General features: G+C 34.4%; 5 protein-coding genes across 8 annotated transcripts; 4 read left to right on the top strand and 1 right to left on the bottom strand.

Annotated features, from left to right (window-relative positions):
• Nucleotides 1–1,287: 1,287 nt before the first annotated feature.
• On the top strand, nt 1,288–3,737 carry LOC140866138 (plant UBX domain-containing protein 1). Of its 2 annotated transcripts, none has more exons than XM_073271044.1 (7): nt 1,288–1,423; nt 2,096–2,192; nt 2,269–2,334; nt 2,453–2,520; nt 2,645–2,774; nt 2,892–2,996; nt 3,421–3,737. In XM_073271044.1, the coding sequence occupies exons 1-7, from the start codon at nt 1,346–1,348 to the stop codon at nt 3,612–3,614; spliced, it is 738 nt and encodes a 245-aa protein (XP_073127145.1). In that variant the 5' UTR covers nt 1,288–1,345; the 3' UTR covers nt 3,615–3,737. The 2 variants fall into 2 exon arrangements, with proteins under 2 accessions (XP_073127145.1, XP_073127146.1); XM_073271045.1 differs by having other exon boundaries at nt 1,296–1,423; nt 2,101–2,192.
• Nucleotides 3,738–4,563: 826 nt separating this feature from the next.
• Nucleotides 4,564–9,029, top strand: LOC140894672 (glucose-6-phosphate 1-dehydrogenase, cytoplasmic isoform). Of its 3 annotated transcripts, none has more exons than XM_073303234.1 (16): nt 4,564–4,744; nt 5,304–5,522; nt 5,717–5,802; nt 6,005–6,059; nt 6,148–6,334; nt 6,510–6,667; nt 6,784–6,852; nt 6,952–7,010; nt 7,195–7,231; nt 7,441–7,512; nt 7,686–7,833; nt 7,928–8,023; nt 8,104–8,174; nt 8,304–8,419; nt 8,547–8,592; nt 8,658–9,029. In XM_073303234.1, exons 2-16 carry the CDS (start codon nt 5,352–5,354, stop codon nt 8,823–8,825), a joined length of 1,539 nt encoding a protein of 512 aa, XP_073159335.1. In that variant the 5' UTR covers nt 4,564–4,744; nt 5,304–5,351; the 3' UTR covers nt 8,826–9,029. The 3 variants fall into 3 exon arrangements, with proteins under 3 accessions (XP_073159335.1, XP_073159338.1, XP_073159336.1); XM_073303237.1 differs by lacking the exon at nt 4,564–4,744 and adding an exon at nt 4,772–4,870; XM_073303235.1 differs by lacking the exon at nt 4,564–4,744 and adding an exon at nt 4,958–5,103.
• Nucleotides 9,030–9,481: 452 nt separating this feature from the next.
• On the bottom strand, nt 9,482–13,340 carry LOC140864466 (carbamoyl phosphate synthase small chain, chloroplastic). Its single transcript, XM_073268665.1, has 11 exons — nt 13,201–13,340; nt 12,935–13,073; nt 12,635–12,767; nt 12,063–12,151; nt 11,922–11,982; nt 11,428–11,495; nt 11,209–11,337; nt 11,018–11,121; nt 10,586–10,933; nt 10,243–10,408; nt 9,482–9,827 (listed from the first exon to the last, which is right to left on the bottom strand). Exons 2-11 carry the CDS (start codon nt 13,053–13,055, stop codon nt 9,778–9,780), a joined length of 1,269 nt encoding a protein of 422 aa, XP_073124766.1. The 5' UTR covers nt 13,056–13,073; nt 13,201–13,340; the 3' UTR covers nt 9,482–9,777.
• A 3,180-nt stretch (nt 13,341–16,520) lies between these two features.
• Nucleotides 16,521–19,994, top strand: LOC140863858 (F-box protein SKIP14). Its single transcript, XM_073267608.1, has 2 exons — nt 16,521–17,984; nt 18,536–19,994. Exons 1-2 carry the CDS (start codon nt 17,115–17,117, stop codon nt 19,082–19,084), a joined length of 1,419 nt encoding a protein of 472 aa, XP_073123709.1. The 5' UTR covers nt 16,521–17,114; the 3' UTR covers nt 19,085–19,994.
• An 818-nt stretch (nt 19,995–20,812) lies between these two features.
• LOC140864861 (cytosolic Fe-S cluster assembly factor NBP35) lies at nt 20,813–22,476 on the top strand. The gene is made up of 3 exons (XM_073269252.1): nt 20,813–20,962; nt 21,089–21,190; nt 21,464–22,476. Exons 1-3 carry the CDS (start codon nt 20,920–20,922, stop codon nt 22,387–22,389), a joined length of 1,071 nt encoding a protein of 356 aa, XP_073125353.1. The 5' UTR covers nt 20,813–20,919; the 3' UTR covers nt 22,390–22,476.
• The last annotated feature ends 3,451 nt before the right edge of the window (nt 22,477–25,927 follow it).

The raw sequence follows: 25,927 nt of genomic DNA, 5'->3' as shown, positions 1-25,927 counted from the left end.
CCAACATTAAATGTCATCAATGGCTCTTCATGAAAATTTGGAATTCGGGTTTCAAACATGTGAAACGAACCACTTATAGGCTCGTAGCTACAACACGTACATTGTCACTTGGGGTGTCAAAAACGAATACGACCCGTCGATCCAAAATATATCGGATTAAGATTGAGGGTTTTTTGGTTCGATTCAGATCGGGTTGGACTCGAAAGCTTAATCCGAAAAAATTAATTGGATTGCGTTACGTTTGGGTCAACCCGGGTTGACTTGATATGACCCAAAAGTTTTTTAAAATTACGTTTTTTATATAGATTTGAAAAGGATTTATTACATTTTTATATATTGCATGTTTGAAAAAGTAAATTTATTTGTTACGATTGTATCTTATTATTAATTTAAGGTAGTATTTTGGATAATTTTTGGGAAGCATTTCTCAATTTTTTTAAACAAAATTCAAAATTTTGTTAAGAACAAGTTGAGAAGTGCTTACTATAACACTATCTAAATCTAAATCTTTTATTAGAATTTATATAAAATTTGGTACAATTACTTATTTATTTAGTCATAAATGACATTAAAAATATAAAAAACTTTTTTAATGAATGAAATAAAAAATTTCGGTACTTGCAATCAATTATATATATTAGCGTATGGGCACACAATCATTGTGTGTGAAGAAAAAGTTGACTTTTTTTATTAAAATTAATTTAGAAAAAAAATCAGATAAATTTATGAAAAAATAAAATGTTTTTTTGGGTTAAAATATTAACCATAAGGAGTAGTTAAAAAAAGATAATGAATTATATTAGTTAAAAAAAAACGGTTCCCTCCGCTATTTGAATTTTTTTCCCACCATTATGATTTAATTTTTTTAATTTAATTATTTTTTTCTTTTCATCTCAATTTTTTTATTTAATATATAATACAATCATTTTAATTTAAATATAATTTTATAAAAATAAATTATTTAGCACGCAACAAGTCGCTAGTATATATTATTGAATAGTCATACACGTGAGATGAATCAACTCGATCTATATTTATAGTGAAAATCAATACTTTTAACAAAAAAAAAAATATTTTTTATTAATTAAATCGAATAAAAAATCAATCTTATAAAATTGAGTCGCGCAACGACCTAACGGTGAATTATTGTATTTTGGTTTATTTATGGTGGACATGTAGTTTTACTCATCCAAGGCCCAGATTCAGAACAGTAAACTTAAAGGAGGGAGAAGCTCAATAGAAGGCCCAGCCCAAATCGTTATTGGGTTCAAAGTACGCACCTGGAGCGATAGCTGTATATCTCTATCACGCAAACCCTTTGGAGTTTCGTGTGTTGTGAAAGGTGATGACAGTGGATTCTTTACCTGTTTCAAAACGCAGAAGATTTATTATTTTTTCATCAATGGATTATGAATCAGCTAAGGTGAATTAATTCTTCTTAGAATATATAAGATTTATGACTCGTTGAACGTATCCTCTGATTTGGGATCCTGAATTTGTTGGTTTTTAGTCAGTGTTTCTAATTTTTCGGGGTTTATTTGGGAAATTGGAATGAATGATGGTGGATTTATTGTTTCTTTCTTCATGTTTGTGTGCTGCTAAATTATTCATTGATCGCAAATACGGTACAGGAAGCTTCCTTTTATTGTTTGATACGTGAAACGCTTGATTCTGAGTGGAATTTTATGGTTGTGAATGCCTTTTTAGAATACCAGTTTTGTGATTTCTTGGGTTTTGAAGTATTTTAGTCCGATTAATTGGGTTTCTGGACCTATCTTGGTCGATAAAATATCAAAACTTAAGGTTTAGGATCTGTGATGAAGTCCCTCTCAGATGTTAGAAACCCGAAGAACTTGTTTTTTACATTATGGCATGAGCTGGATGTGAGAACGCGTGAGTTACTTATTTCATTATTTGACCGCCGTCCCACTATTAGAATTTTGTGTTTCAAGTATCCATCGATGATTTCTGGGGCGATGTTGCTTCTTATCAGCCACTTTATATGCGTTTTCTAGACATTGTTGTGAAGCTTCGTGTCATTTAGCTATTCGATGCCATCTTCTAGTGTTAAGTTGTTCATTTTTGGTTTACAAAGGCTAGGCTTGCACTTGCAAAAGAAAAATATGGACGAGACATCCGTGTGTTTGAAACATCAACAGCTTCTGAGACCCCTGCAAATGCTTCCAACATTGGTAGGGCCCATAACAACATATCCAAATTCTCTTAATTTGGTTTGGTGGCTATTTGATGGTTTGCTGCTTTCTTCAGAGGCAGAGGACTTTTATGAGTTTACACCTGAGGACTACTACCGGATTTTGGCAACAAAGAAGGAAGGTAGTATGCAAGATAATCATCTATTACTTGCTTGATTAATCCCTAAATTAACAGATATTCTGAATAGTGTACTGAACATTCTAGTTATTTTTGTTGTGGAAACTTGAATCTGTTGCAGATAAATATTTGAAGACGAAAAAATTACGCGATGCAGAAGAGGCTGCGCGTAGGTCAAGGATAACAAAGGTGGAGTAGTTTCTTTTATGGCAATGCCGATCTTTTGGATTTAAGATTATTCGCATTTTACGTATATCTTTTTTGATACATAAGTACTTGTCCAGCGTCCCAACTACTTGTTTATTTTCTGCAGGCAGTAATGAGGATACGGTTTCCTGATAATCATACGTTAGAGGTCACATTTCATCCATCTGAGATGATTCAAAACTTAATCGATCTTCTTAGAAAAGTCCTTGTGGATCCCGAATTGCCATTTTATCTATGTATGAATAAATTACTTCATATATTATATCCCTTTGGTTTATCTCCTCTTTTTATGAAGAAGCATTCACACCTGGTAATCTGAAGAAACTAATTGTAAGATGTGGTTTTATCTACAGATACAACACCTCCGAAAAAGCAAATAACAGACATGTCCCAGGATTTTTATTCTGCTGGTTTTGTACCTGGTGCAATTGTGTATTTTGCGTGTGATGCATTAGAAGGTGTGTTTTCTGTTAGTGTACCCTTGTCACTGCCACAATCCGAAATAGTCTCTTTTGTTGTTACACTGACAACAATGATTAATCAACATCATGGGAGCATATATTTGGCCAACTTGGAACAAATAATTCAATGAGGATATTGTAAAAGAAACCCAATATCTCTACGATATTGTAAAAGAACCCGATGTCTCTTCGCCAAATGCTAAAACGGTTTGCTGGTTACCCGGGGTAACCAGACTTTTGGTGTTTAATCTAAAAACGACATACATAATTGTATTGCACTTGAGCTCTATATTTTCTCAATTTCAAATCTCGTATGCCCCTAATTGTCATTGCCTTGAGCTAATAGTTACAAGCAGTATCTTCCTTTATGCCACATTCGATCACGCACCAGAACTTCGTTTTCATTCTTATTTTCTCGCAGGTGATGATGTTTCAGCGCCCGGAGCCTTCCTTCAAGAGGACGTCATGTCCCTGCTAGGTTTGGAATCGATCTTGGAGCAAGCAGAATCTACCCAGCCTACACCCGAACCTGTTGTCTCCACGAGCCTCTCAGTTGTTTTGGAGCCAAAACCGGTTGACAAAAAGAAGATCAAGCCAAAGTGGTTGAAAATGTGAAATCTGTTATTTCTTGTTTTACCAGATTTGTTTATAATATCCTTTGCTATGTGCTGTTCGTGGATAAACTTCTTGTTTCATTTATTGTAATATCTTTGCTACTGCCAGTTCTTGGCCTTTATACTTGCAAATGACTGACTGCTGCAATCTCATATATGTAAATTATGAAAAGTATGATAATATTGCTGTTATCATCCATTAACTTCGCGATGTTTCAAGTATGGTAAGTGAATAATCGAAAGAAGTTTTAAATAATATAAGTAAAAAAATTATATAGTGTGGTTCTTTTATAGATTACAAGTACAATGTTACATCAACACAATTATAACAATGTAATGAAAGTGTCTGCAAAATCGACGATACTTGAATATGGATTCGAGACTTGTTTATTTCGAGTATAAGAACTACTAAATATATTTCAATAAATTAAAAAACCTACCCACATTCAACGTGAATCGAATATTAGATCAATTGATCTCAGGGTTTCACCCTTATCATTGGGCTAAAGCTCATTGGCAATTATATAGTTTTATTTAAAGGAGAGGAGAGCAACAATTTGAGGAAAAGAATGGGTACAAGAGATTGCTTTTATTTAATAATCATAATAGTTAACACTGGCTAATAACATGTGGGATTAAAGAATGATTACCAGCCTAATCCAGATCTGGCCTTTTTCCAACTACTCGGGACAGATACATGTTATCCCTCGTGTAAGAAAAATATAATATATGGGATTTTTTCGTGTAACAACTTAGTTAAAATATTATCGAAAAATCCTAATATTGGATTTATTAAATTATAAGTTTCGTTTTTTGGGTAGCCCACAATTTCTCGTGCCTAAACCTGTTGTAATAAAATCTCTCTTATTTCAAAAATAAAAAATAAAATCTCTCTCTTTAATAAATGAAATGAAATAAATAAAATTGTATTTAAAAGAAGAAACAGTCACGTTGACAGTGGAAGTTCACAGTTCACACACAGCCACCGTTCTTGAGTCAAATTTCGGTAGCAACGGACAACGTTGTACAGTTTGGTTCATACTGAGAATCCCTCTCACTTAATATCTACGAATTTGGTCACCTACCCACATTCGATCTCCTCATTTCTGCCAAAAGATCGTATCAAGAAAGGTGCTTTTTGCTGTCTCTTTTACTTCTCAGTATGGCCCTTCGTCGTAGAATCAAATTGTTGCTTTTAATTTGCACTTCCTTGTTTCATTTTCTGTCACCTAATTATTTGTTGTAAAAAGAAAAAAGGTATCCTAATTGCTGTTTATTTTGTTTGGTGTACTTTCCTTTTTCTCGATTTCGTTGATCATCTTTTTCTTTCCTTTTCGGTTTTGTTTCTGTAATTTTTGCTTTGATCTGTTGTTCCTATTGGATGTAAATAATGGTCGAATTTTTGGATTTGACTACTTGTGATCATGATCTGAACTTCCTTTGTTAATGGATTTGAGGCTTATAATTGCTTGAGTATACCATTGTTTTTGGTGGGTTTTTTCTTTAAATCATGGACATCCATCAAGATGGTGTGATAGTGAAACTTATTTTTATTTTTATTTAATGTTTTTTAGGATAATGATCTGAACAGTTATCAGTTCCCAAAACTTGCAATCTTGATTCTCTTCTAGGGCAGTGAATTGTTATTTTGATCAATTGAATGATCAACTTTCTAAATGTGCCGGTGCAGGTTAAAAGCTCTAATTCAGCATCATTTTAGCTCGAGTAAATTGGGAAAATGGCCGGTGAGTGGCACTGTGAAAAAAGAACTCTTTCTAAATATGAATCTTTTCCAAGAGAGAATGAGAATGTGCCCGAGACTGGGTGCCTCTCAATCATTGTTCTGGGTGCTTCTGGTGATCTTGCTAAAAAGAAAACATTTCCTGCACTCTTTAACCTTTACCGGCAGGTAACTGGGATCTTGGTTATGCTTTTTCCTTGCATGGTTTGGTATTTGCTTTTTTGAACAGAAGTTTGCTTGAATGAGTGAGATATATATTTCTTTTATCTTCACTTCAGATAGTGAAATAAAAAATGAGCTGGTGCTTGGTTAAATTTTTTTTCCCACTCAAGGTGATTTTGGACTTTAACTGGAATATACAGGGATTTTTGCAATCGAATGAAGTTCACATTTTTGGCTATGCAAGGACTAAGATCTCTGATGAAGAATTAAGAGATCGTATTCAAGGGTATGATGTCTGCATTAATTACTGAAGGAGATACTTTCTCTTGGAACGTTTGGTTGCTCCGTTTTGTTGGCATGCATGCTTGGCAAGTCTGAAGCTGAAGATTGAAAATCTTGCAATTTTTCGGCTGATTGAAGTTATTGATAATTCTACTATAAACATTTATTTGTCTTGTTCCTATTTGTAAAAATACGCCTTTTTCTAGGTATCTTCCTGGAGGAAAAGAAAGAACAGAAGATGTTTCGAACTTTCTGCAGCTGGTAAGTGGTTTCTGATTGCTACATATTTGTGTGCATATCCTTGAAGTGTGTATTCTTAGCACATCCGAATCTTTGTTTGACATTGTAGATTAAATACGTGAGTGGCTCTTATGATGCTCCAGAAGGCTTTCAAGCATTAGATAAAGCTATATCTGAGCACGAAATATCAAAAAACAGTACGGATGGATCATCTAGGAGGCTTTTCTATTTTGCACTTCCTCCATCTGTATACCCACCAGTCTGTAAAATGATCAAGAACTATGCCATGAATAAGTGTAAGCATTTTTTTTGGGTAAAGTAGTTTGATTTGGAGTGTTGCTATGAATGACGTGGCTACCTATGTGATTTGTGCTAACATCAGTGCAAGTTTAGGCGACTTCTTAATATTTTGATTCATTTACAATATCAAATACAAATTCGTGTGACTCCTCGATATATATTTATTTTCAGCTGATCTTGGCGGATGGACTCGTATAGTTGTTGAGAAGCCATTTGGAAAGGATTTGGCGTCAGCCGAGGAACTGAGCTCCCAGATTGGAGAATTATTTGAGGAACCACAAATTTATCGTATTGATCACTATTTGGGAAAGGAACTGGTGCAAAATTTGGTAATATATTACCTAAAGTATCTGATGTTATTATCACCCAGTTATTCAGTGGACATAGTACTGTACGACACCAAAAAGGAAAGATTTACATCCACCTATCTTCTATATCTTTGCAGCTGGTGCTTCGTTTCGCGAATCGTTTATTTTTACCACTTTGGAATCGCGATAACATTGCTAATGTTCAGGTTGTTGTTTTGACAAGATATTTGGAAGTTTTTGTACTCATTCCTGATTTACGCAGATCACAATTTTACTTTTTTTTTATTTTTTTTTATTTTCTGCAGATAGTGTTTAGGGAAGATTTCGGAACTGAGGGTCGTGGTGGATATTTTGATCAGTACGGGTATGCTTTGCGATTCGGAGTGCTTTAATTGTGAAATTAAATCTTGATAACTGTATCTTTTGTTATTAGTTTGCAATATGGTTGTATATTTTTAATTTTATGCATTATTCTTTCAGTTTGTGCCCGCATCCAAAAAATGACTAACTTGTGTTTGTTACTTCTTTTGCTCATTTGAACTTGGCAGCATTATCCGTGATATTATTCAGAACCACCTATTGCAGGTGAGCCTTGTCAATACAGATCGACTCCTTCTTAGTGCTAATTCTTTGTAACATTCCGATTTTCTTTTCTAAATTGTCGATCTCAAATGTGCCATTATGATTTTCTCATGTAATAACGTCTGCCATTTTATGAAATCTCACTTGATTTTATTTACAATCATAAGATGGGAAGATTTTGCTGGTGTGGCTGATTTCTAATTATTTTTAAGGTTCTTTGCCTTGTTGCCATGGAGAAACCTGTTTCTATTAAGCCCGAGCATATCCGAGATGAGAAAGTGAAGGTATGTATGATTGTTTGCTCATGCAAGATGCCTTGTATTCGATTATTATTTTGCTTGACTCCCTTAAACTTTCTACACAAAGAAGAATCCTCAAGACACTAAATAGTTTTTTGTTCTTGAACCTGAAATTGGTGAGTCCTTTCAGTATCACTTATGTTATAGTTGGAATTCAGGTTCTTCAATCTGTTCTTCCGATCAAAGATGAAGAGGTGGTGCTTGGACAATATCAAGGCTATAAGGATGATCCAACGGTTCCGGACAACTCAAATACTCCTACTTTTGCTTCAGTCATTCTACATATTCACAATGAAAGATGGGAAGGTGAGACAGAGAGTTATTGTTTGACATCATTTCACATCTATGATTAGAAATTTGCAACAGTTAATTGGATCTGTTGTGAAATGACTCGCTGTAGGCGTTCCCTTCATTCTAAAGGCTGGGAAAGCTTTAAATTCAAGAAAAGCAGAGATACGCGTTCAATTCAAGGACGTTCCAGGGGACATATTTAAGTGTAAGTACTTGAACTCATATTCCCAACCAAACACCATCTTCTGCTTGCATAAGCCTGATGGAAAACTTTAATTGTTATAGGTCAAAAGCAAGGAAGGAATGAATTTGTAATTCGCCTACAACCTTCTGAAGCCATATACATGAAACTAACAGTAAGTGTAACTTGTAATTCGCCTACAACCTTCTGAGGCCATATACATGAAACTAACAGTAAGTGTAACTTGATATTGAGTTTCATGGAACCCTCGCTGAATCTTGCTTTTTTGTTTTTTCTTGTCTAGGTGAAGCAGCCAGGGTTGGAAATGTCTACTGCTCAGAGCGAATTAGACTTGTCCTATAACCAGCGGTACCAAGGGGTTGTCATTCCTGAAGCTTATGAACGTCTGATACTTGACACGTACGGTTAAATAAGAATGAACACTATGAACATCTGAGAGAAATTGACCACCTTGGGTTTGGTTTTTTTATTATTATTATTTTAATTTGGTTAAATGATAACGAGGCATATGTTCTATGTTTTACAGAATCAAAGGTGATCAACAGCATTTTGTCCGCAGAGATGAGCTAAAGGTAACGATAAACTAGAACTCCTAACTTTAAGCACACCCATATTGAGAATTCTTGTCCGTCTTCAGGCTGCTTGGGAGATTTTTACGCCCCTTCTGCATCGAGTAGATGATGGAAAGATCAAGTCCCTTCCATATAAGCCCGGGAGCAGAGGCCCTGCAGAAGCAGACGAGCTGCTAGAAAAGGCAGGCTACGTGCAAACACATGGTTATATATGGATTCCGCCAACCTTGTAACCAAGTTTCCAAGCACAACCGGTGAGCATCACCTTTTGGGGTCCCTATCGTTTCACCGTGGAATGTACTGTAATGTATTGTTACGTGTGATTTTGGCACTTTTTACTGGTTGAATGGAGTAACATACAAAGCTCGGCGTATCTGTACTCAAATGTAATAAAGGTTTTCCTGAAATGCAATATAATGTATGCGAATTTTGAATTTTGCATGAGTTTCACATTCATTCCTTGTCAGGGATATGACTCGTTCATGTCAAAACTCGGAATGAGGTTGATAAACTTGAAAGTTGTGTAACGTAGTATCTGCAAATATCTCTCTCCTTCCGTGGGCATATTTTTAACCATTTTTGGGGAATGATCCACGTTGTTGATTCATCATCTTCGATATTTATATATACGGAAACTGGCAAAGCTAGACTGGTTGTTCCACCACGGAGAGTGAATAATAAATGATAAACTGTTGATATATTCGTAATAATCGTGCCCACAAGCAACTCTCATCTGTCCGAGAAATGCCAAGCAAAGTCCGTCGGTTGGAGGAAATCCCTTGTATGTAACATCTAATATAATTCAAAAAATTGTGAAATAATGGGCTTCGATACGATGTTATTAGTATCCTTCAAATAGTGAATTGATAAGTGATAGATAAGAGACTAATTTTCGCATTTAATTGTTATTTTTTATTTAAAAAAACTTCAACAAATGTACATGTACTTATGAACTAGTGTATAAATTACTCCCACACATCCCAGATGCTACAAATATTGACGCAAAAGTTGGAATCAAATAGTATGAAAAAAACCCTGTTTCCGTGCCCAAGATATCTCTGAAGCACCAACTTCAGGCACATATGTCATCTATCAGCTTTCTTCATCATCAATCCAACCAACGGCCAATGATTCCAACACTTTAACATCTTCATCGGCAACGGATTCGAAATAGCTCTGACTTTATTATACACTTTGCTTCTCTTGCTTCATAAGATGTATGAATTCACCAAATACTGAACAAGAATAAGTTAATTAGGAAAAGATACACGCAAAAGTAAAAATTCACGGAAAAGCATTGCTACAGCGGAATGTATATGGCTATCAACAAATGATCAAAAGATTTGATTCAAACAATACATTGTCATTGATCGATATTTTAACTCATTCAAGCATCCAGGTCCAAGAAAAGGGGGTGACGACAGAGCTAATGCGATTTGTGTGGTCATGTATAACATTATGGAAAATGTAACAAATAGTGTTCGTAAAGCTTAGAAAGGATGTAAAATCTGCAGTCAGGTGTGGGATGGGGTATATCAGCGTGGCATATCCATTACAAAACAATTGACAAATGATTGCTTGTAGAATTTACACAGCCATCAAAGCAAGCATGCATAATTTAGAATTAGTTTAAATGATGTAATGAAATACCAAGATCTGAATCATGGGGCCCAGGAGAAGCTTCGGGGTGGTATTGAAGTGACATGAGCTTTTGCTGAGAAAATGCAAGCCCAGCACAGCTTCCATCGTTGAGATTGACATGAGTTACCTCCACGCCCTCAGGAAGTGACTCAGGGTCCACAGCATAGTTGTGATTCTACAGAACACAAATACAAGTGAGATATACGAAGCATAAATTGGTCATGGATGTGTTTGAGTCCCCCAAAAGGAAAGAGAAGAATGAGGAAGAAAAGGAGTTCAAGGTCCAATATCACTCATAATATTTTAGTAAAGAGAACATTGATTTGGAAAAGTATCTCATAAGTGAACTAACCTGGGCACTAATCTCAACACGGCCATTTCGAAGATTCCGGACAGGATGATTTCCTCCATGGTGACCAAACTTCATCTTGAAGGTTTTGCCCCCCAATGCTTGACCAAGTAACTGGTGACCCATGCAAATGCCAAAAACAGGAACTTTTCCAATTATTTCCTTGACGATTTCAACAGCATACGGAACTGCAGATGGGTCGCCTGGACCGTTACTAAAAAGGACACCATCTGGTTTCATCTTCAGGGTTTCAGATGCAGGCCATGCTGAAGGAACCACGGTGATTTGACAGCCATAGGACGCCAGGCGCCTAAGTATATTATGCTTGATGCCAAAATCATATGCAACCACCTTCATTAAAAATGAACATAATTGGTGAATGTCATTAGCACACTTTTCATTTAAACAAATATGCAGTCAAAATGGAGTACTAACTCGAAAAATTTCTTGATTTCTTTGGTTGAAATCCCACTCTAGATCTGTTTTATCAACCCATTCATAAGGCTCCTTACAGGAGACACCGCTAATCAAATCCACACCTGTATATTGTATAATAAACCTCAACATAATATATAATGTCATAATTATTTAAAATAATCCAATAATTCGCAAGTCAACTAAATTACCAACTATATCCCAAGTTCGAGACATTTCTAGGAGTTTTTCGTCTGTATGAGACTTTTCTGTACTCAATACACCAATAAGGCTGCCATCTTGCCTCAATCTACGGGTAATTGCACGAGTGTCAACATCATCTGCAGAACAAAACAATAAAATCATAATAAAAAATGATGCCATGCATGGCCTATCACCAGCAACTCAACTTTGCGAAAATATTAACTAACATATTCCCATAATGTTCCTGGATGCCAAATAATCTCCAAGTGCTTCAGTGCATCTCCAGTTTGAGGTGCTGAAGTTTGTTATGCATCAAATACAACAGAACAAAAAATGCCAGGTTAGAGGAGCAATGAAGTAAAAACCCAAAGTATGATAAATGCGCATTGAAGATCAAAGTTTAGTATACAAAAAATGTCATGCATTCATGCTTAATCAAAAGAAGTATTAACTGTGCCAATGAGATCTTGGCCTAGTAGTCAAGATTGAGGCCCTTAGACCAAGAGGTCTCATGTTCGATTCCCGCTTATTGCGGGTTTGTTTCCTAATTTATTTAGGTTGATTTAGTTACTTTCTCTGCTCGAGACAAGCACGTCTCGAGTCCATGCTCAAGTCCCGTCGGTTGTACTGGTAATTTCATTTTTTAGTGTTACAATTTGATGTAATTTGATATCCGATGTACTTGTACTAAAAAAAAAATATTAATTGTACAAGGAACAACCTGATACTCAAACTTCTGATAATCAGTCCTCCTAGAAAGCATTGTTTTGATTCTTCATCATCTGCAATAAAGGCCCAACTATTCAGAACAAAGTATTTCAAAGCATAGTTTGTCAAGTTTTAAAACAAGACATCCACCAACCAAAATTGACACCGGTGTTGCCAATATGTGGATTAGTCATCAGAACAAATTGACCAGCATAACTGGGATCCGTAAGGATTTCTTGATACCTGCAATGTGTGAAAAGTTATATTGCTGCAAAAATATATCACAAATGATCATTATTAATCTGTTCAAACAAAATCTCATGTCAGTTACAGAATGGAAAAAGGACGAGAAGAGGGCCAGAGCTGACAAATTTCCGAAGCAAGAACAACTATACATAGAAACAGCGGGGGAAAAAGAACACTCCAAGCCAGACAGGTTAAGTCAACTTTACACGATAATGGCAGCGAATAAGAGAACCGAACTACTGAAATTTCTAAGATCCTACAACTACCCAAAAGTAAAGGAAGGAACAGCACTAACCAGATAAGATTTTAGTTACAAAATATTAGAACTGATAATAGAAACAAATATCAGTATAAAACAAATCCAGAAATGATAATCGCCGGATACGAGGCCTGTCGTCGACCCTCCACGTGGTAAATAAAAACTCAAATAATAATGTATAGCAACAGCAGCAGCAACACTTATAGCACCGATATATTTACCCCGTTAATGATGTATTGAAGACAACTTCACCAACTTGGGTTCCAGAAGCACCAAATGACTTCGCCCGCCATATCGAACCATCCTGCAGCACCAGCCTTGCATCTGCCACCTTCCACGGCCTTTCTGCAGAGCCTAAATACAATTCAATGATAAATCATACTCGCATAGTCAATATGCAGGATATTTACAAGCCATCCATAGCAAAGAAGATAATTTCACCACTCAGAAAACTTTCAAACGACAATTATATGGATTTCGCCCGAAACACACACGCACGCACGCATAAAAAATTCACATACCGGTAGGTGAAATGTCGGGGTTAGATAAGTTAACGGAATGGTAACTGACGGTAAAGGTTCGAACTTTTGGCGACTGCAGGAGATGAGGTTTATAGCACAACATAAACTGAGCCGCCGCCATTTCCCGTACAAAATGCCCCTGTCAAAAAAGCAAAAATGGCGAGTTTGATACATACATATACACTTGGATCACGCAATAGAAGCATAATTCACACTAGAACTTCCACTATCAAAACCAAAAGATCAAATAACAATCAGAAGATTACCACGTGAGAGCGGTGTTCGACGACGCAGAGGACTCCGGCGGCGAGAAGGCTGAGCTACAGGTCGGTGGAAGACAAAACCTACGAGCAGGGAAACTAGAAATCTAAATGGGCTGGACTCTCACTCCACCCTTGGATTCAAGTTTATTTTGAACAATTATATGATCCAAGAATAATTGTATCCAACACATAATATTACATTACATAAATTAATATTTATATTTAGGTACTGTTTGGTTTGAGTGATGATGTAAGTAATATAAAGATAAATAATATAGTATAATAAAAAATAAATAAAAAATAATAGTTAAAATAGTATTTACTTTATGGTGATTTAAATTCAATAATTTGATTGATGTATTATGAATAAATAATATGATGAGAAGAACGTGAGATGATATGAGATGAGTTATACATATATTAGTAATATGACAAAACATTGTTTTAATAAAGGATTAATATTATTCAAATTTCATTAATTTAAAAAAAAACAAAATTGTAATATATTATCTTATTTAAAATTTATTCAATCAAATCAAATAAACTGTTATTTATCAATTAACCAAATAATAATTAACAATCATTATTTTACAATGTTATATTATTTATATCTATATTATTTTTATTTTTGAATTCAAATGGTACCTTGATGTATAATTAAATTTTATATAAAATTATGAATAATTATATCTAAAATATTTGTGATTGTTTTTTTAATACTTTGTAATCATTATATAAAAAGCTTATCGTTGTATTTGACATATTTGTAGAATTGTAGTTTGTACATATAATAAGATGATTTTTAGTATTCTGAAAAGTAGATGCAATATAATTGTTTGTTAAATTATATATTTATTGACCATAAACTATATTTTTTTTATCCAACCAACCTCAACTCTTTCGAACTCTTTCTTGGCGGTTCTAAAAGTTGATCGACGATCAGATAATCTTGCTCCGATGAAAACGATGGCTATGAAATCCGATCGTTACTTGCATCCACCAAGTTTATTTCCATAAAACATACGTGTCGATCACGGAATTCTTAGTTCGTCACTATCTTTTGAATGACTTAATGGTTGCATATCATCTTGGTTTTATGATGTTGTAAAGCTTGACCCGTTATATTAGTATCTATTGGAAGTTATTTTATTTTTCTTTTTTAAAAAAAATAGGGTACATGAATTTATATGATAACTCATAAGAATTTAGTCTTTTGAGGTTTTTTTTTTTTTTAGGGAAAGATAGCTTATGAGTTAATCAATATTAAAATTGGCAAATTTTAACTGAAGGAAGTCAAACTTAATAAATGAATGGGGAATTATACTAAAATAATAATAATAGTAAATGGGGAATTAAAAATTAAATTCGCCCTCGTTGTTATTTTCTAGAGCAATTACTTGAAATAAGATAGATCACAATCATTATCGATTAATGTCAGTAGACATTAGAAGATCAAAATATTATATTTTTTAAAAATAAAAAAAAAACAATATTTGTTAAATTACTACTCTGTTATGATTTATAACCTTTTATTGCAAGAAAAATGGGGGAAAAAAGGGTTTCCACTATTGATCTTAACTTTCCTTGGAAGGGTCATTATTCCTTATTAAGCACGAGAAGTTACCCTACATGCTACTCTATTTTCAGTTTCTTAGCCATCTCCAATCCATTACGCTAAGTGTAACACTAACTTCAAAAAGTGTAATTCCTACACCAAATACAACACTCATCTCCAACCCATTAACTCTAAACTCTACACTAAAAGAAATATTATCGGAATATTTTTTATTATTTGATTCACAACAATTAATTTATTTCACAAAATATTTTTAAACACAATAATTAAAATATCAGTATTATCTAAAATAATAATTTATATATAAAAATATTAATGAATTAAAATTTTTAATTACATATATTTTAAGAATTATGTTAAAAATTTTAAGATATTTTATTTTATTTATTAAAATATTTAAAATTATTATTTAATTTACGAATTTAATTTTATTTATTTAAATACTTAAAAAATTAATTACAAAACATTAAAAAAAAATAGCGTAGAGAAATATGGTGCAACACTGTTCCCTCTACTCCAACCTAACTCTGAAAATAGCGCTGTGTTGGAGTAGATATTGCAACACCAATTTGGTGTAATGGTGTTGCATCGGAGATGACCTCACCATGCACAACATTAATGGCAAGAAAATCTTTTGATACATGTTAAAGGAACAAAAATAACATTTTGTTTGAAATTATGTAAGAAATATGAACCGATATTACATTCAATGAAATGTGTATTTGATTGCCCATTTTATTACCATCTTTAACTATACACGAAGCTATAAAATGGTTTTGGTTCACTTTTAATTTTTATAATTAAGAATGCTTTTGTCAAAAATGGGGATTGAAGCTCAACTAGTGGTCAAAATATGGATAGTAAATTGAAATCAGTCACTTCATTGAATAAATTACAGTCCAAAATTCAATCAAATCTCAAGAGAGTGGAGTAGAAGCAAATCTCCTTTCAAAAACTTCATGCAGGATAAAAAGAATGACATTATAAATAATTTTATATATCGAGCAAAATATTTATCGAAAATACTCTTAAAAAACCTGATAAATAAAATATGAACAAAAAAAGAAGCAAAATGACGTGAGAATCACCCATCAAATTAAAATCTTGACTCATTTTCCTAGGGATCATAATAATGTAGATTAAGTTTTGTTTTGTTTTGTTTTTTTGGGTCCCTTTACTCTTGAATTCACTCACGTGTGATTTAAACAAATTATTATTATTTTGTCCGAAGTTTCATAATTTTAGAGCAATTTTATTTTAAAAAATCTCTGATATATTTAACGAAAATAAAAAATTTAATTATTGTACTCATTTAACATCGAAGTCCTAAGTTTAATGCTAACTATTGATTTGAATATCTAATTAATATAAAAATATAAAAAAAATAAAAGTTTAATTGTCCTACTTCCACAAGCTATTTACCCGTTTGATGACTTTTAGTGATTGGTATAATAATGTAACTCTAATATTAATCACTTCCACGAGAACTCAAAATTTAGTAAAAGATAATAATTAATAGATCTTTATATGATAATGATCTGATTGTTTATTTCAAATTATCAAGAGTAATCTTTTTTTTCTAATAAATAAATCTGTTTTTTTTTAAAAAAATCTATATTTTAAAAATAAATTTTATACGAAAAACGAGAGCTCGAAGAATTAGGATATTGATGAGGTTGTAGTTTATTAATTATTAGGAGCGAAAAAAGATAAAATATATTTCACTAAAAAAATATCCCCTCTTATTTCTCCCACCAAGCGTCTCTCTCTCTCTGGAAATCTTGGAGTTTTACTTGATCCCGTTCCTATATTTGGTTTGGTCTCTCTGTTACAATCCCGATATATGCAGGACACTTGATGCTTATACACACGTTTCTGAATAATAATTCTTCAAATTATTTCCTCAAACCTGCGTTTTTTCCGTGATCTGGAGGAGCCATTCGTTTGCTGTTATTGTAGGGATTAGGCGCAGGTTCCAATCATTGTCGCCGCCTCTATATCCGATTTAGATTTCCTTTTTAAATCGCCTTTTCTTTATCAAGGCTCGGCGCTGTTCTTTTCTCCGTGAGCTGTGTTTTCTATCCGCATAAGCTCTGCTTTGGGCGCATGTTTGTTATTCATCGAACCCTTGTTTTATTTGCTTGAATTTTTTCAATCCTTGCGCACATATGTTTATATTGTTAGCATAGGGAAGCTGGGTTATTGAAAGTTTTGATTTTTCTGAAGGTGGGTGAATTCTTGGTTTGGGGGGAAACTGCAGACCTCGTGCTTTTGGGGATCTTGGTGTTTTTGTTTGTGAGGATCTCGTGCTTCTTTTGGATATTTTGTCGTTGAAGCAACAATGTTGTTGAATCAAGAAGATAATACGGTTCCTGGTGTGAAGTTTGATATGGGGTGTTCTAAGGAGGAATGTTCAGTGATGATTGGACAAAATTCTAAATCTGAGAGAGGTTCTGAAGATATTGTTCATGTGTTGCCTAATGATCCCTTTGGTATGGAATTTGGCAAAGGCTTAACTGGTGATGCCATCAGCATGGATTTTAATTTTAGTTTGCCTATCGATCCCTTTGGTATGAATTTTGGCATAGAAACCAGAGTTTCCACTATTAATGATTGGATAGAGGATTTTGGTTTAAAAGCTTGTGCTCTTGAGATCCATGAAGAGGGTAAAAATGATGATGATGAAAAATTGATTGGGGAGCTTAATTTGTTGTGGGCAAGCTCTATGCAGTTTGAACTAGAGAAGGGAGAGAATGAGAATGTCGATGGGAATGAAGCTGATTTGGTGATCCACGCCATGGATGAGTCGACATTTGACGAATGCCATCTGATGGTTGGCAATGCAGAGGAATTGATGTGTTTTGGTTTTGAAAAGTATCAGAAAGAGCATGTGATAGATTCTTGTAGTGAAGCTGAGGCAGGTGCTCCATCAGATGCTTTGTTTTTTGCCCTTGGTTATCTTGGTATTTGGGACCTTCTCTCTGTGGAAAGGGTTTGCAAATCTTTGCGGGATGCAGTCCAGAATGACCCTCTTCTTTGGAGGGAAATTCAAATAGATTATCCATTGAGTTTTAATATCGTCGATGATGTTCTTCTTCGTTTAACAAATAGAGCACAAGGTTCTCTTCACAGCTTGAGCCTTATCAATTGCAAAAAGATCACCAATAGAGGTCTTAAGCATGCACTTGAAAGCAATTTGAGATTGACAAAGGTCAGTTTTATTGCACCTTACATCACGAAGTACTTGACAGCCATGATATGCTTTGTTTGAAATATTATTGGTACAAACCATGTGACCTATTGTTGAGAAGACAGTGAGTCGGCTATTTATATTGATTATTTAGCCCATTTTTCTTTCAAACTATTATTGGGGATCACAATAAGTTCCATCCTCGCTTTTTAACAAAACGAGTTTTAATAATATCACGACGGCACATGTATATTTTTGGCTAATAATTGGTGTCTTGATACTCATTGTGTCTTGAATTTATTATAGTTTTCTTCCCAAAATATCCTGTATCACTGGGAGCTTGTACAATATGTTACTGCCACCAATCACTTTTCTGATCTGAGAGTAGTAGCCAGTTGGAGTTTTTCTGTGACATCTTGTTTCATTTTATCGTCCTTGTTTTATTGTCAGTGTGATCTGAGAGTAATAGCCATTTGGAGTTTTTCTGTGACATCTTGTTTCATTTTATGGTCCTTGTTTTATTGTCAGTGTAATAAGGTTACCTCACACATCTTTTCTTGGTGCTTTTGCAGTTAAGTGTGCGAGGATGCAGCAATCTCAATGTTGACTTGATGTTGCAAGATTTAAGGATCTTCAATTCTCATGGCATGCCGGGTATTAAGCATCTCAGAATCAGTGACAATACTGGAATAATGAATCATCACTTAAATGAATTCAAGCTTTTGTTAGGGATGGAAAATGAAAAAATGGCCGGAAGCTATAAACCAAGATTTTACCGTGAAGGACAGAGATATCTCTCATTAGATGATGAACGTGCAATTGACATAGAATTGTGCCCAAGATGCCATCGAGTGAAACAAGTCTATGATTGCCCATTAAAGAGTTGCCAAGTTAAGCCCAACTTCATGCAAGCTTGCAAAGCTTGCATAGCATGTGTTGATCGTTGTATTAAATGTGGATGCTGCTTGGATAATACGGATTATGAAGAGACGTTCTGCCTTGAATTAATTTGTTTGAACTGTTTGACCCAACTTTTTGATTGCCCGAGTAGAATGAGGCTCTTGACGAAACACAGTTACTTCGATCGTAAGAAAGGTTACCACATTGTCTTCTGTGGCTGAATAAACTCTCTCAGGGTTATTGTCGCAGCTTGTTGAGTTCTAATTCAGCCCAGGCTATGCATCCACTGATGATACAGTCACTCAATGAATCAATAAAACTTTGTGTAATCAATTTGCCTTGTGTTCCAACACTTGCATGGAAGTTTTCACATTGAATTGGAATCATAGGTTTGTTGAGATAGGATGGCTTACATGCCACATTAAGGTGGTGTTGGATTGGGTATTTGGACAACTTCAGCTTAAGCGCATGCTTTCTGCATGGTTACTTTGAGTCTCTTGAACTGAAAAGTGAGTGGCCAAGGATGGCGGGAATGGAATGGCTATTGTTTTGAGGATGTGTGGATGTCTGTTTGAAGGCGTTTGGGCTTTTGCTTATGCTGCAAAGAAGTTACTGGTACCGGAAGTGTACCACCCGTTCTATGTTGTGTACTTGATGCAGTAACACAATCTTGTCATGTGGTAGTGGCTCTCAACTAGTTTGAGATAAAAAGACTTGGATGGCGTCGACAAGTGTCGCCGTCAAGGTGATCAGACAGAGCAAATAAGGCAGCAGCACGCCGAAACGGGGACCTACATTGTTGCTTACCACTGGCAATAAATAAGAAGGCTATGTTTCTGAAAATGCATCTTATTTATTCAGAAGTCCGAAGTAATCCATCTGCCATGAAAGCATATTATTGCTGTGTTTCTGCATTTGTTGGGGATGGATTGCAGGTTTTCTTGGTCCTGAAATGACCAATGCCATTCTATTAGTATGTACGCTTTCTCTTTTGGGAACGTGTTTGAAATCAGAATTTTTAAAGTTTTTAGTACTTGTTGAACTGTGATCATTATTCTTTTTGGTTTTGTTAGAGTTGATGATACAGATGAACAAATTTCAACATGAATGAATAAAAGCCGATTAGAAAGAGTTATTTAATTGCAAAAGTTAACTATCAAAGCATACAAATGTATAACTAAAGACGAAATCATTGGATTGAAGCTTAATGCATGTCAACCAATTTCGACAAAATAGTTTTCAGCACTGGGGACGGTTAATGAGATTTTATCATATGAGTAATATCCAAATCATTGATCTGATGGTTTATATCTCAACACATATGTATAATTAATATTATAAGGTTGATGTGACAAATCATGGGTTGTTAGATCTATTACTACTCTTAAGGTAGGTTGAACTAAACTCAATTACACTAGATAAATACTCGATTTACGGCATATCTTCAGCTTGATCTTCAGCTTGTTTGTTGTATTGAATTTCGAATTTTGAGACATTATTCTAAACTTGGGACATTGGTATTATTAATATGAGGTATAAGCCAACTGAATTTAAATTTGTATTTCAGGTTTTGTTTTCCTTGGCATTTTATTAAATTGATTGATTTTGAATAAGAAAGTCAGGTTCGTGAAGTTTTTGAATAAATTAGCTAAAATTGGTTTGCATATATTACATTTTAGTTTTATTAGGACTTTGTGGTTTTCTTTTTCTTTTTCCTATCATTTTATATATTTTTTAAGTATGTATGTTTTGGTAAAATAATTTTTCTTTTTTGATTTAAAATTTAAAATGATGATGAGATTGGTAAAATAATATCTTTTGAAGCGGAACTTAAAAGGTTGGGCCTATTATTATTTGGGCATTGGAACTGAGGGGCTTATTTAAGGCCCAGTCCAATAAGAGCAAACACCGACTTTGCAATGTCAAATATTGCGACCGGTTGTTTTCCCTGATTCTTCCAGTTTTGCTGCTGCTCCCACGCTATTTCTTTCTAGGGTTTAAAGGGCTTGATTTTTCAAAGTAGTCTTGGGAGGAAGCTCGGAGAAGAGTTCGAGAGATGGAAAACGGAGGCGGCGAAATACCTGAAAACGCGAATGAACGTATGTGAATCTTCTTAACTGTTTTCACATAATCTTTTCCCTAATTGATTCGAGTTTAATTTGAGATTTTGGCTGTGTTTTTTTTTAGATTGCTTATTTTTAATTCATTTTCTGGTGAAATTTCAGATTGCCCGGGGCCACAATCTGAATCGGCTGGAAAGTCTGATTCTTGTGAAGGATGCCCCAACCAGGAGGCTTGCGCTACTGCTCCGAAAGGACCCGACCCAGGTCTTTTTTTTTTAAAGGATTCTAAACAATTGCTTCGAGTTTCTGTCTTTCTGTATAAGTTATAATATCTAATTTGTTCTATAGGATTGTTGGTACTAGTTCTCTTTTAATAGTGGGTGCCATCAAAATCAATGTCTGAATTCTATCCGTAATCGTAGTGATACTAAAATATGAAAAAGTCAATGCTTTTTGTATTGGTTCTTACCGGTAAGTTATATATGCCTGGAGTTATCGACCCTGTGCTTGTAATTTACCCTTGACATTTATCTGCAGACTTGGTTTCAATAGCTGAAAGAATGGCAACAGTAAAGCACAAAATTTTGGTGTTGTCCGGCAAGGGTGGAGTTGGGAAGAGTACATTCTCAGCTCAACTTTCTTTTGCCTTAGCAGCTAAGGATTATCAGGTAGGTCTTCTTGATATTGATATTTGCGGTCCAAGCACCCCGAAGATGCTTGGTCTTGAAGGGCAACAGATTCATCAGAGTAACCTTGGTTGGTCTCCTGTTTATGTTGAGTCTAACCTTGGGGTCATGTCTATCGGTTTCATGCTCAATGATCCCGATGAGGCTGTAGTATGGAGAGGGCCACGAAAGAATGGACTCATAAAAAATTTCCTGAAGGATGTGTACTGGGGTGAGCTTGATTTTCTTGTGGTGGATGCGCCACCTGGGACCTCAGATGAGCATATTTCTGTTGTCCAATTCCTTAAGGCAACTGGAATAGATGGTGCTATTATAGTGACCACTCCACAACAGGTATCTCTTATAGATGTGAGGAAAGAAATCAGCTTCTGCAGAAAAGTCGAGTTACCAATTCTTGGAGTTGTGGAGAATATGAGCGGGTTGTGTCAACCATTGGCGGATTTCAGATTCTTGAGCTTGACAGATGCTGGCGAGCAAAGAGACATGACTGAGTGGGCTATTACGTACTTGAGGGAGAAGGCACCAGAAATGCTGAACTTGTTCGCATTTTGTGAAGTTTTTGACAGCAGTGGCGGTGGTGGTGCAAAAATGTGTCGAGATATGGGGGTTCCCTTTCTTGGAAAGGTTCCTTTGGACCCTCAGCTGTGTAAAGCTGCAGAGGAAGGAAGATCTTGCTTCGAAGATGGTAAATGTCAAGTAAGTGCTCCCGCCCTGAATGCGATTGTGGAGAAGGTGTTGTCGGAATTGGAGGTACCGAGAATGGAGGATGTGGCGTAGATGTGTGTTGTGCGATGATGTATATTAATAAATTTATTATTTTTTCCATATTTAATAATATTCAGTAAAGGTCCTGTTCAAGAATTATGTTTCATTTGCGTCCCTTAGTTGACAAATTACATAGAAATGATCTAGTACTATGAAATGACTTTTTTGGACAATGGTTGATGGAATAAACACATGGAAATATGTTATTTTTAGTGAAGAGCTGCCTCCACGGTGCCAACTCCCATCTATAACTTTGATTGAGCCTGAAGGTGTGCTTGCCGGAGGCTTGCCAAATGCCATGTACAATTTTTCTATGCCTCGTACATTGCCATGTACCTTTTTCCATGCCTCGTACATTGCATGGAACGGACATTTCGAAATGACAAACTGTTGATTTTGTTTCATGGTTTTACATTAGTGAAGTCTGTTTGTTTGTTTTTTTGTTGTGGGTTTTGAAAAATTATTTAGTGAAGATTTAGCTATGAAATGAAATTTAACATGACAAGTTGGTCATCTCGTGAGCATATAACTGGGATTAATGGAGCACAAAAAATATTTATTTGAACTGTATGTAGAAAGTGTTTATAAATGCTAACTGGAGAGTACTTGTGTTTGATCTTAAATCTGAATGAATGAAAAAAATCTGAATCGAGAGACTAAGAGGATGCTCTTACTTTTAGCTGATTGTGTGGTACATAGTTTTTAAGAGGATACCACATTTTAGTTTGTATGCATCATTTATTTAGTTTCATTTCATCCCTACAAAGTAAAAACTATAAAAGCTGTTTTTTCACGTGCCCTTATGCTTCAGTATCGCAGCTAAAATGACAGAATCATATGCGACAAACTTTACAGGAGGTAACTTGTGAATTCTGAGACTTAAATATTATTAGCTTTGCAATATTGTCTTCAAACTTAAAATCCAAGCTGAACACTGTGAACATACCTTTCTCTTCAACCAATGGGCGTGCATTTTTTTATGCATGCAAAACATACATCTCTGTTTTTTTACTTGGCATCACAAAATTCTGTGGCTATCAAAACAGTGGAGCACCATTTCAAGTATCGAATATATATGTATATATATGTGAGTGTGTGTGTGTGTTTTTTTTTAAAAATAAATTAGATAATAACACTTAACAGGAATTCGTGGTGGTTGAAGGAGTCGACAAAATTAGTAATTAATTATTTAATTGGAAGATGAATATTAGGTGAGGCGGTTAGCTATTGAGACTGGTCACCGCCCTATTCTTTGCAACATACCCCTTTTACCATAATTTATTGGTGATTAACTAATAGGTCTAAAGCATCTTATTCATTGTCTTGTCTTCAACCATACCCATTTTTTATATACTAGTAATATGCACGTGCAATAGTGAGAACATATATAAATTAAAATAAATTAGAATGATAAATTAAATAAAATTAATTATAATAAGATTCTTGAATTTAATTTAAACATTTGAACATCACATCGTAAGAAACAACGTAAGAATTTTATTTTTTCACTGTAACGTCTTTCACATTCGATTCATTCTTTTGTTTAATCAAACGTCTTCTTCTTTGAGTAAACACGAACAATTTCTCATCATCAGCAATGTCGATGTTTTCAGTCTTTGCTTCGACTTTTGGTGGTTGCACATTTTTTGTCTGGTTTGTAGATTTGGGTGAGTCCTTTTTTTCTTCCTCTTTGGTGTCCTTTGTTGTGGCGGTATTCCAGCTTCGGAGTTTTTTTGCAATGGTTTTTGGAACGCTTCCACCACAATAGAAAGAGGCTTGTTCTTCTTAAGAAGTTCTTTATCCATCTTAAAAATAAATGTTTGTTCTTCATTGATCGTTTTGTCAAGATTAGTTGTGATTTTGGTTCCCCTTCATCCTATTATCATATATTAAAAAATGTGTTTTATAGCATGTAATTCGTAAACATGGAAAATCGAAAATTGTAATTTGCAATCATGTACACTTTTCTGAGCAACTCAATATATTTGTTCATTGAGCAACCTATATACTCTGAAGCCGCGCCGCATCTTCAAATAATGTAATCTTTGTCGTTGTGTCGTTGTTTTTCACCGTCATCGTTAAACGAAATCTATAGAGTTTCAATTGACATCAAAGTGTAAGTAGAATTTTTAATATAAATATAATAATTGAAAAATACGTCAAAATAAAAATTTCTCATCAATTCCACAACCGAGAAAATGATTACCTTTGCATGATTTGAGCATCATGCATTTTGCAATTGATACAGTTGACGACATTCGTTGTTTTTACGATCGCTTTGAATTTCAGTTGTGTCATGTAGAGTTCGATCAACTGCTTCAGTTGTTGTTCTTTTTGCCATTGGAGCTTCATCCCATACAATTAGAATGGTTTTAATTAATTAATGACTAATATATATTTACTGATATATCCCTATGTTATAGATGAAGTGTGTATACATATTTACTTTTATATCCTTGTACATATGTTGTTGGAGAATATATAAGAGTGAATAAAAGGGCAAAGTTGTAAATTCACAATAGTAAAACTTTGCCTTTTATTCACTCTTTTATATAGGTAATAGATTTTATTCACTCTTTTATATAGGTAATAGATATATAATATAATCTTTGGTTGATCTAATTTATTGAGGTAATGTTTGAGATTACTTGAAAAAAAAAAATTTATGAACTTTTCGTTCGAATTTTGTGAAAAAAAACTCAATTTTTTTAGCATTAAATATCATATCCGAGTCTCACGTGTAAACGCGACTAAACAAAACAGTTTAATGACAATCATCTCGTATATTCATTCGTTTTAGGAAAATTGTAAATTTAAGTTTATATAGAATATACATAGTATTATAAACTATTAAAATCTTGTTTTAACCCGTGAGAAGACGTTACATTTTGACCGTAAAATCCAAATCAATAATCTAGTAGGTAATCCTATAGAAGACATTATTATTATTAATTAATCATACCAAGAAGCATACGCGAGTCTGCAATGAAGATATTGCGCATGGACCATACCATCATTGAAAATTTTTCCACTATATAAAAACCTTTATTAATTAAAAAAAATCGAGTCCATCAAGGAATCTTTCTCCTTATACACTGCATACTCGTATTATTTTGCCCTTTGTTTCTTTTTGAACTATTATTTTGCAGTTTGCTGCTTCAAGATTCTGTGACTCACTCCATTCCACTCGTTTTCTTTGAACAATTCACTTTTCAATTTTAATTTTAATTTTTCACCTTTGGCGAAATGTTCTTATGTGGGACAGGCTTCAATAATCACAACAAAATTAATTAATGTTTCAGTCTTTATTGTCTCCCAGCTCCAAAGTAAATCACCCAGATGATTATTGCTTACACCTCGCATTACTAACAATGTAGCATGTGCTTATCTATCCTCTAATTCCATTCCTACGCACCTTTTCTACATTTGTAACAATTTCAACAGCTGGTAGTTTAACTATATGTAATCATGCTTTAAAATGGTTGTTCGCGGGTCGAACTCGAAATGAACCCATTTGTTTTAAAAATCGTCCGAGTCTAGGTCCAATTTT

The sequence above is a fragment of the Henckelia pumila genome, chromosome 4, assembly GCF_033568475.1.
Source record: "Henckelia pumila isolate YLH828 chromosome 4, ASM3356847v2, whole genome shotgun sequence".
Classification (NCBI taxonomy): domain Eukaryota; kingdom Viridiplantae; phylum Streptophyta; class Magnoliopsida; order Lamiales; family Gesneriaceae; genus Henckelia; species Henckelia pumila.
The sequence above is the reverse complement of the archived record's forward strand: the minus strand, read 5'-3'. Positions and strand labels throughout refer to the sequence as shown.

Coding starts and splice junctions, on each gene's coding strand:
- LOC140866138 (XM_073271044.1), top strand. CDS start 1,346: ATGACAGTGGATTCTTTACCTGTTTCAAAACGCAGAAGATTTATTATT. Junction 1,424..2,095: donor TGGATTATGAATCAGCTAAG/GTGAATTAATTC, acceptor TGGTTTACAAAG/GCTAGGCTTGCACTTGCAAA. Junction 2,335..2,452: donor TTTGGCAACAAAGAAGGAAG/GTAGTATGCAAG, acceptor AATCTGTTGCAG/ATAAATATTTGAAGACGAAA.
- LOC140894672 (XM_073303234.1), top strand. CDS start 5,352: ATGGCCGGTGAGTGGCACTGTGAAAAAAGAACTCTTTCTAAATATGAA. Junction 6,853..6,951: donor ATAACATTGCTAATGTTCAG/GTTGTTGTTTTG, acceptor TATTTTCTGCAG/ATAGTGTTTAGGGAAGATTT. Junction 7,011..7,194: donor GGATATTTTGATCAGTACGG/GTATGCTTTGCG, acceptor TGAACTTGGCAG/CATTATCCGTGATATTATTC.
- LOC140864466 (XM_073268665.1), bottom strand. CDS start 13,055: ATGGCGGCGGCTCAGTTTATGTTGTGCTATAAACCTCATCTCCTGCAG. Junction 12,768..12,934: donor CCCCGACATTTCACCTACCG/GTATGTGAATTT, acceptor AATTGTATTTAG/GCTCTGCAGAAAGGCCGTGG. Junction 12,152..12,634: donor TTCAATACATCATTAACGGG/GTAAATATATCG, acceptor CACACATTGCAG/GTATCAAGAAATCCTTACGG.
- LOC140863858 (XM_073267608.1), top strand. CDS start 17,115: ATGTTGTTGAATCAAGAAGATAATACGGTTCCTGGTGTGAAGTTTGAT. Junction 17,985..18,535: donor GCAATTTGAGATTGACAAAG/GTCAGTTTTATT, acceptor GTGCTTTTGCAG/TTAAGTGTGCGAGGATGCAG.
- LOC140864861 (XM_073269252.1), top strand. CDS start 20,920: ATGGAAAACGGAGGCGGCGAAATACCTGAAAACGCGAATGAAC. Junction 20,963..21,088: donor ACCTGAAAACGCGAATGAAC/GTATGTGAATCT, acceptor GTGAAATTTCAG/ATTGCCCGGGGCCACAATCT. Junction 21,191..21,463: donor TCCGAAAGGACCCGACCCAG/GTCTTTTTTTTT, acceptor ATTTATCTGCAG/ACTTGGTTTCAATAGCTGAA.